Source organism: Nelumbo nucifera, chromosome 6 (genome assembly GCF_055504915.1).
Source record: "Nelumbo nucifera cultivar China Antique chromosome 6, China Antique-T2T, whole genome shotgun sequence".
NCBI classification, from domain to species: Eukaryota; Viridiplantae; Streptophyta; class Magnoliopsida; order Proteales; family Nelumbonaceae; genus Nelumbo; species Nelumbo nucifera.
Genome location: NC_142654.1, coordinates 12,852,898 through 12,863,159, shown reverse-complemented (window position 1 = coordinate 12,863,159; position 10,262 = coordinate 12,852,898). Strand labels below are relative to the sequence as shown.

The 10,262-nt window shown below is 34.8% G+C and overlaps 1 protein-coding gene across 1 annotated transcript; it reads right to left on the bottom strand.

The window, feature by feature from the left end:
• Nucleotides 1-4,352: 4,352 nt before the first annotated feature.
• Nucleotides 4,353-7,409, bottom strand: LOC104588520 (uncharacterized). The gene is made up of 2 exons (XM_010246487.3): nt 6,183-7,409; nt 4,353-4,790 (listed from the first exon to the last, which is right to left on the bottom strand). The coding sequence occupies exons 1-2, from the start codon at nt 6,724-6,726 to the stop codon at nt 4,564-4,566; spliced, it is 771 nt and encodes a 256-aa protein (XP_010244789.2). The 5' UTR covers nt 6,727-7,409; the 3' UTR covers nt 4,353-4,563.
• Nucleotides 7,410-10,262: the final 2,853 nt, after the last annotated feature.

The window sequence follows — 10,262 nt, the reverse complement described above, 5'->3', positions numbered from 1 at the left end:
AAATCAACGGAGTAAACATTCCATTCTTGATTCAGTTCACCCACCTGCTCGTTCCTGTACCTGTAGGAGCACCTTAGAAGGTCCTTGAACTTGGGTTGGAAATGCTGCTTATTCAGTAATATTATTCCACACAACCCCTGTTGATTCATATACTCACAGAAGAAACAATTCAATTCAATTTCAGGCTATAAAGTCATGATCTCTCTTCATCTCCAAGATGGGAAGTTTCTACTCCCTTGGGCTGTGTTTGGTTTGAAGGAAAAAGTATGAAAAGGAAGGGAAAGGTAAGAAAACCTTTACAAAACTTGTATGGGTTTTCCTACCTTTTCCTTCAAACCAAACATAACGTTAACAATCGAGTTGCAGCCTTGAATGTTGCAGTAGCCGGAGGTGGAACAGAAGGAACATTTTGTGTTTGAGGGTGTTGGGCAGCAATTTTGGCACTGTAGTCTGTTTTAGTTGAGTACATTGATGGACTCCACTACTACTATAGGATCCTCCTCTGGGTCAATGAGTACAGATGATAACCATAGACATCAATGTGCTCAACTAAGACTTGCCTGGTCTTGGACTCATTTAGTCGGTGGTGGGTGCACAGATAATTGATCCATTCAGAAGATTCTGAGACTCCTATGGGTGCTTTAATTTAGTGCAATACACTCTGGCCAATGTATATAACTGCAACTCCATGTTGGTTTCTTTTCCTTCTGTTTGTGGGGAGATAAACCAGAGTGGACAGAATTTTAGCTTCAAATACAGCCACAATGTCAAAATTGCCAGTAATGGAAACTCTCTTGGTGTTTGGACCGAGGACGTACTGTTTTATCATTTGGAACAGAATCGATGTTCCTAGTTATTTCACTTTCAAGTACTAAAGCAAGTCCTCATTATTCCTCTTTTTTCAGTTACAGACTTCAACTCACACCGAAACAGTATAGGGCTGGACCAGCCTAAGAAATTCTCTTGATGGATTCCACCTCATCAAATCCTTCCATTTTGCCAACTTGTCCAACTCTATTAACTTTGTGTAAATCGGATTCCATCATGAGCAATTCCAATGTCCATCTAGTCCTATTCTTCAAGGTTGGTGATTTTCTTGTCAATCTGTCATTGGTAGTTCTTATTTGGTCACAACAGAGGTCTTCAATCAGGTCTTATTTGGTCTCATCCCTTCAGAAACTTTAGCATAACCAAAAGCTGGAGACAAGAACTAAAGTTGTCATGGGTAAGAATGGAGTTTCTGAAAGCTCAGAGTGGGATGGATAAAGTGATCATTCATATAAAAGTGTAATTTCTTTTCTTTCTACACCCTTTTTCAAGGTTCATTTATGTGCGTAACAAAAGGGCTCAACCATCAAGCCCCTAAACAAGTAGCAAGACCACAAGATGCATCTGCTGAGGTAAGTCCATAATAAATAATATCTAATCATCATCATCATCCACGCCTTATCCGAACTAACATGGTCAGCAATAAATAATATCACAATAATACTAAAAATTCATAAATTTAAGTCCCTAAATCTATGTTTGGTTTGAAGGAAAGAGTAGGGAAAGGAAGGGAAATGCAGGGAAACCTATACAAGATTTGTAAAGGTTTTTCCTTCCTTTCCTTTCTTTTCCCTACTTTTTCCTTCTAACCAAACATAACCCAAGAGAAACAGAAACCAAGTACATGCTCCTCTGAAACATACCCCAAACCAGAGCATGAGCTAATGATCCATTTGAATCTAAGCTTCCCTCATAGAACCGAGAATACATGGGGCTGGATTTAGATTGTAGGGGGATTCTGAGATTCAATGGGTAATGGAAACGGTTATCCTCGTCAATATACAAACAGCTAAAAATACGTTCTCTATGTTTCACTGAACTCTTTTGTTTTATTTTATTTTATTGAATTTTTTTTCTTTTTTCTCTCCTGGATCATTTTCCTCTCTGTGTTTCCACTTCAGCCACAATCTAAACACAGCCTGAAAGACGCTGAAAAAATAATTATATGAATGATATGGAAGGAAATACTAATAGCAGATCTGCAGATGTATTGATAAAACCCAAGTTTTTGTTCCTTCATAACCTTCTAGTTGAGGTCCTTACGAAAAACACAACTAAGATTTTACCAACTCAGCACCATCATCCACCTCCATCAAAATATAAACTTCAGCACCTTCCTCATTAGCCGATTTCCCCTCTAAACCATTCCTATATAATCAAAACCTCTGTTTGCATCTGCTTCAACATTGTCAGACTCAGATTGGACACAACCATTTTGGTCACTGAGTCACAGGTTATATGGTCTGGCCTTCTGGTTCAACCATTTGACTCAGTAAAATAAAAATAATAAATACTTTCAGATTATATTTCAAAGCTATTTTATATTAAAATAAGCTTAAAACAATAAATGTTTTAGGTTGTAATAGGTACTAATACACTTATTTGAAGTTTGACCAGGCCAACATTTCTAAGAACCGGGCAGTCTAAAAATCATTTTGGCTGCCAGTTCCCAGTTTTGATGGCCCAACTGCCCAGTGAGCCCACGTTTAAAGCAATGCTATGCTCCAATCTGCAGCCTGTCACAATTTCTTCCCTCACTAGAAGAACCAAGTGGTGAACTCTTCTTTTTTACATCATCATGAACAAGCATTGAAGGGCTTAGACCATTCTTAACATACCTTCCCTTTTGACCACTAGACACTTCATTGTATTGAAATACAATATCATGATCCCTCCTTGGATTTGCTGTGGCATTGTGGCAACCGTAACTCCAGTAATATTAGAAGCTTCCATTATAGTATTAGACCTCTGAACCTCTCAAATGAACTTGTCATGATTAATCATTAATGGTATAGCCTTGTTTTCTGGCAGAGAACTCTCCACTTCATGTTGAGATTCATCCTTCTCCACATTAACACCTTTTTTTAATCAATAAAACAAGGTTTTAACCACAAACACCTTTCTATTTACTGGAGAATGTAAAGAAAACTGATCAAAAGGGAAACTCAAAAGTCTTCCTCAATCAACCACAAACAGGGAGTAATTAACATAATACCCTCCATTAAATGATATTTGATTCCAAAACTTAACTCAGTCCAAGTGTAGATATTATTATGACTAAACCACACACAATGCAAATCCCAATTATCAAAGCCTCCCCTCCCCCCCCCCTAAATAACTTCCTTGTTCAACATGTTCTCATTGAAAGTTGTACAGACTCCCTCAATGACCCATTTAAGGCTAAATGGTGCATGACCTCCATGTATACTCCATTTGCGCAGTCAGGAGAGAGAACAAGCTCCTAACCTTCAAGCATGATTTTGACTTCATAAACCTCTCTTGCAACAATAAGTCAACATGTAGAGGTCATATCTTTGACTCCTAAGAATCCCTGCATGTCTAATGAACCTCAAGGAGGCATCCTTTCAGTCAAAAGTAATCATCGACATTTGTTAGCAACTGTCTCAAACTTTAGAATACACCAAGTATGAAGAGGGAAATACCAACTATGTTTATCCAAACATCTTAGAGAATTTGTCATTCTGATACTGCCAACCTCTGGAAACCAGCAATCAACATGAAACTCCATTGACCAATGAAGAGAACATTCACATACAAGAATAAAAAAATCAGCCAACCAAACATCTGTGTAACAGCTCATCTTTTGCATAAACCTCCAACTGACTTGAATTCAACTGTACTGCACTGAGCAGTTCCACAATCTGTTATCACCTCTATCATCTTCAAATTTCTACTAGATAAAAATGTGGCATGGGCATTGAATCCAATGCACCACAGATATTCTGAGTAACAGTAATAGAACTATTATGAATTTTTCCCCTAGAGGAAATGAAAAACCAAATGATGCATTTCCTCTATGAACTGTTCTACTGGACATGTGGAACCTATAATCTCAGCTCTACAATATTCCAGGCTATCAAATTGTTATTAACTTAGGGTGTGATCCATTCAAGACATTCTCTTCCTATTGCACTAAGGATAAAGAAGTAATTCAACAAATCAATGCTTAAAGAGTTAAGAACCATAGTTAAAAGGATCTCTTACAATTAGATGAATGGAGCTCTTCATCTCTAGAGCTTGGATTGTTTGACAAGCACAACAAGTAAAGTTTTGATTTTCACAAAATAAGCAATTGAGTGAGAGAGAATAAAAGACATCCATAATTAGCTTAACATTTTGCATTTCACAAAGTTTCACTGCCAACTGCTTGGTTGCAACAAGATTTTCAGCTCATCGTGTCAAAGGTACAGGAGACACCATATGATGGATTTTACCTAGGAAATCCCCCATACCAAATAAGTTCATCTTAAACACCCAGTCTATAAGTTATCCAACTCACGGAATTTAACAGAGATTGGGATATGTATATCTCTTGCTGCATTCAAATTAATTATAATTTTTGATTGGCACATGTAAAATTAATTGTTAGAATCAAGAATCAGATCATTCAGAAACTTAAAGAGAAATCCGATTGAAAATCATATTTTTGAGTCAACATGATCATTCTATCACAAAAGAATGTTTTTCAAATTTCAACTTTGATATCTCTATTCTCTAGCTTCGAGAAGCATCAGCCAGAATCACAGAACTCACATCCAATGCTTCATTCCTTTTAGAAGTAAGACGATGTTTCAACCATTCTTCCAAGGTTTTGCGATGAAGAGCATTCATGCTTATATAAGGTCGCCGTTCTTTAATTATCTTCTCTGCTTTTTTCCAATCTTCAGCAATGCCCATGGCAACTAAGACAGCACACATCACCAAAACGCTTCTTCCATGGCCTGCACATCATTCAGAATGACCTGTTAGCTACAAATGAGAATATAACAAGCAAATTATGAAATTAAATTAGTGAAGTACAACTTCTAAAACAAGTTATCATAAACTTGTAGAGTCTGGGAAACAATATTGCAGTCATAAGCTTCCAGAGGAAAATTTAGTTTGCTGATTTTGGTGTCTTGAAACACAAACCACCCCATGTGATCCAGAACAATCAATCGAGATTTTTTTTTATCAGCAACAAAAAAAAAACATTAATTAAGAGAGGAAATACAAATTTAACTTAAAAAATGCAATGTATCACTTATCATGTCCTCTTTAACATCTCTCCTTGCACCATATTCCCATTTTCTGAAGCTCTTCCCCTCTAAATTAATTCTTTTGAATTCATTTTAATAAAATTTTATGGCGAAAGTTATTTGAATAAAAGTACTGTTAGTATCGGTTTAAATATCTTTTAATTTTTTTTTTGAAATGTAAGGTAATAAGTATCTTTTAAATTTTAACTTTATAGGTTGTATATAGTTTCTGTTTATACTTCATTGGAATTAATATCAGGGTTCAAATATGTAAGAAACAGCTCCTGACCCATTGCAACCTGGGTGACCAAGGTTCAAATCTTGGTAACAGCCTATCTCTATGTGCAGGGGTAAGGCTGCATACAGCTGTCTCTCCTCATACCTTGCATTGGCAGGAGTCTCGTGCACTGCAATGCCCTTTTATTAATCTTAATATCAAGATTAAGAGTCAAATAACAAATTATATTATTCCATTTGAAATACACCAACCCATGAATCACACAGGTCCTCCTGACTATTCCAAATTTTCCTTCTCAAGTTTTAAAATAAAAGCATAATAATCACTAATATATCTCTAGCCATTTTTTTCCAATAATGCATTTCCATTACTGTTTTTCCCCCTTGCAACCAAACTACACATGAATGTTTCCCATATAATTTTTTCCATATAGATAAGAACAGGTAAGACGTTCCAAATATGTAAGAAAGAAGCCTCCTGTCTATCCGTAAACAGAAATTCAAGCAGATCATCTCACCCTTAGCCTCCTTCAAGACTCAAGAGTTGAATGTCATGCTACATTCCCAACTGGGGAGATCTAGATCAGCTTGTGTATATAATCATGGAGAATTCCTATAGTAAAGTTGGTTAAGATTAGAAATAACTGAACAGATTTATGCAACTGCCACACAAGCAAAGAATATTGATTCTAACAAAAGATGAACAAACAGCCTTGAGCAACTCCAACATGGCTATAGAATGCAGACCAAATTGAAAGCTCCACAAAAAAAAAAAAAAAGACTAGACCAAATAAACAAGAAGAGTTCACTTGCATTTCATGTTCAAGTCACAAGATGGATTTAAGCATCATAACTTACCAAACGCACAGTGGATAAAGACTGGCTTGTTCTGAGATCTCTTTCTACAAGCCCAACGAACAGCATTATCAATTTCCAACAGTTGAGGTGCTCTTGTATCCCACGTTGGAATGCATAGATAAGCATTTCGAGAGAAAGCTGGATTTCTTGGGAGTTCACAAGTACAATCAATAATGGCGGGGTCGCCGGGAGGCAATTTATCCAATGAATAAGGCCACCCCCCAACATATAAACCCTCATATACTTCAGTGTAAGGGGGCTCCCTACTCCTCAACCTCCGCAAGAGCCCAAAACCCCGAACAAAGTACAAGAATGGGCCAAACAGAACTAACGACCAAATGGGAAACGTGCCATCTGAGCTTTTCCCCAGAAGCAGAGGAAGATTGATAGCTGGATGAGAGGCTATCGAGACCAAGAAACTAACCAAAGATGCATACAAGAAGGGAATTGAGAATAGCGTCCAGCCTGAATCTCTAAGATAAACAAACGTCAAGAACAGAACTGTTGCTTTAAATCCAATTAATTTAGATATACCCAATTTCATATCTTTCCCTTCTTCCTTGGGGGGTTTGACTTGGGTTTTGTTGGTGAAGAGGTGTGTTTCTTTTCCTACTAAATTCAATGTTATAAAAAACCAAAAAGTAGCTGGAGCAGAAAAACAGGCAACACTAAAATAGTACAAAGAAAAATCAAGCCACAAATTTTACTGGGTAATATCGTTTGATGGGTTTCTAGAAATTTTCTCTCTAACACTGAAGCAGCAGGAAAATTACAACAAGACGGTCTAAATAGCTTTTTCTCGATGAACAAAGAAACTAAGTTAAACAGAAAAAAGGAGAATGAAAAGGCATAAAAAAACCCAGTAGAGCTGAATAAACAAAAAAACAGGAAGATTTCGAATAATATATAGAGGGTTTGATAATTAACCAAGTTTACAGAGAACCATTAGCGTCTCCTTCTCTCTCTTGTCTCCGTTTCGCGAAGAAACAAAAAGCCTTGGCTACTGGAAGCGACATTGAGGGCCCAATACGTGATGGATGTATGTGGAATGTGGGATCAGGCCCGCAAAACATCAAACTTGAAAAACAAAAAGGGATCAGCTTGGAAGGTCGTCACTTGTCAATATCCAGTATTTACACACGGCTACAAAACAGTGATTTCATTTATAAGCGGAGCGATGTTCGCAAAACAACGAGCGCCTTTTTAGCTGTGCTGTGCTGCCTCGATGCAGGCGTTTTTAGGATACAGGCTTAAGCCTTAAAAGGCGTGAGGCGTAACTAGACTTGAGGCGTATCTATGACCTGGCTTGATTAAAATACTGTTAGGTTCGAATTCGAGCTCGAGATCGGCTCGAATTATATTTTTTTTGTGGCTCGAGCTCGATTCGATTAAATATTGAATGAGTTCGATGTCTCGTAGAAAGCTCGAAAATAAATATATTTATATATTTTATATGTATGATATTTTTATAATATATAATATATTTTTATATTATATAGAAATATAGAATATAAAAATATATTTTTATAGTATTTTTTAGAATATAATATATGATATTTTTTATTATATCTATACTACTAATAAAAGAGCCAATAGCCCCATTTTTTAGACTTTTTATTAGACATGAATTATAAATAGTTTTGTCTTGGAGATACTGTCACGTGCAATTGTACATACATGTTTACTAGTATGTATGTATGTATGTACATGGTTTTCAAAATCATATCGGACCGGAAAAATTGGGAATCGGTCAGGTGATCGATTCTGTTTTCCCCAAAACCGGATGTTTGCCAAAAAAAACGTTGATTTGGTCAGAAAACTACTGATTCGGGCGGTTGAACCGTTCGGACTATTCAATAGTTTTGATCATTTTTTATTTTTTAATTTTTTTTGTCAGATGGGTCGTCCGTTCAGTTCAAACGATTAGACCGTTCGACCCGAGAACCGGACCCCTGACCGTTTCGTTATCTGATTCGGTTTTAAAAACCTTGTGTATGTATGTGTTAATCGAGCCAAGCTCGGGAGCTTTTGAGCCAAACCTTTTATTGGTCGAGCTCGAATAACTAATCGAGCTTACCCCAAGGTTTGAACTTGATTCAAGCTCAATTAAAAACGAACTTGAATTGAGCCTAATCAAATTCGAGCCCAAACTGTTGGATTAGAGCTCAATTTGATTGCAGCCCTATTTCTGCCATTCATGATTATTTACTGGTTTATTAAAAATATATATTTTATATATGAACAAATAAAAAATAAAAATGAAAAATCAATAAGACAAATTAAGTTATATTAGTTTCTCTTCGAGTTTTAAAGAATTCAATGCAAAAAAGTGTGAATCAAGAAATCAAGTGGGATTTTTTTTTTCTAATTATTCTAAATCTAACATCCCAAGTTTGTTATTTTTCTTATTTCTCTTTCTAATGGAATTATTTTCTTTCATATTGATTTTTTCTTTGCATAGATTAAATCAATCAAGTTGTTTCCTTTCTTCTATATTGTTATGTGACCTAAATCTAATATATGGATAATTCATCATATGATCCTATTTTTGAAAACAATTTTTTATGATAAAGAATTTTTTATCATCTAAAACATTATGATTGGTCATTTGAATACTAGCAAATTTGCACACGCTTTGTACATAACAATTTTGGATGATAATGGCCATGATAGTACTAATATGTTTTGAAAATTTTATACAATCTTTTTATATTTTTGTGTGTACAAATAATTCATATTTATCACACTTATTATTGTTTAATATGATGAATATATATAATATTAGAGATGTGCTTAAATCTTTTCTACAAAGCTTTTGTATTTCATATTTTTTTTTTATTTTTGTCATTTTAAATTTTATTATTTAATTATGACATCAATGGTTAACAGATTTGATCCAAAAGGCTAATTGGTTGACATGCCACCAAATAGGAAAACAATTCCTTTTTTTTGTTTTTTTTTTTAATTTTGTATTTTGTTTTCCATCATCAATATAATCACACTTATTTTTCTTTAATATCATTAATATATAATATTAGGGATGTACCCAAATGTTTTCTACAAAATTTCTGTTTTTTTATCTTTTAAATTTTTATTGGTTAATTATGATATCAAGGGTTGACACATTTGACCCTAAAGGTTGAATTATTAACCTTCCACCAAATAAGAAAATAACTTCATTCTTATCAATTTAAAATTTTCTATTTCATTTTCATCATCAATAAAAGATAATTTTTTATCATGTTTATTTTTATTTAATATGATTAATATAAAATATTAGTGAGTTTCTACATTTTTATATTTCATTGTGATTTTATCTTATATACCTTAAATATAAGACTTAATAAGAGGGAGTTGAATCAGGGTATTTTAGTCAAAAATGATTCAATGAAAAATAATAACTAATCAACTAGAGAGAATCAAATTCAAAAACAAGGGTATTTAAGTCAAATAAAGTTTTACACTCTCATTCCTACTTTTAGTACTAGTACTATACTATATAGATTTGAGAACTTATTATTTTGAAACTTGAAATGTTAAAGGTTTATAATTGTTAGTTGATTAGTTATTATTTTATTGCTTAAAAGTTATAACGTATTGTGTATAAACTTATATTTTATGGATATTTGTACATTCTATCATTTTAATTTGATATATCATTTGTTTTATTATCATCTATAAACTTTAAGTAATTTTCCCTAACCTTTAAGGCTTACAACACCTTGAAACTTGCACTTTAACTTTTTGGGCCATTATACCTCAACTACGCATCAACGCCTTTAACCTTTTAAAACCTTAGGTTCGTGCCTGTAAGTGCAACCAACCCAACCGGTTAAAAAAGTTGGATTTGGTTGGTGCCTTTAAGTACAACTTGGGTTGGCCCAAACCAACCCAACCGATTAAAAAGCTGGATTTGGTAGGTCTGAACAATAGGTTGAGTTAGGGCCATTCCAACATTAAGTCGGCCAAATTCAAGTTTAATGTCTTAGATAGGGATGGGGATGATTTTTCCCTTGCGAGGACGGGCATTGAGAGAGCACTCCCGGCCCCTGCGAGGACCCCAATCCCCGCCCTGTGGGA

Coding starts and splice junctions, on each gene's coding strand:
- LOC104588520 (XM_010246487.3), bottom strand. CDS start 6,726: ATGAAATTGGGTATATCTAAATTAATTGGATTTAAAGCAACAGTTCTG. Junction 4,791..6,182: donor CTTTATCCACTGTGCGTTTG/GTAAGTTATGAT, acceptor AATGATGTGCAG/GCCATGGAAGAAGCGTTTTG.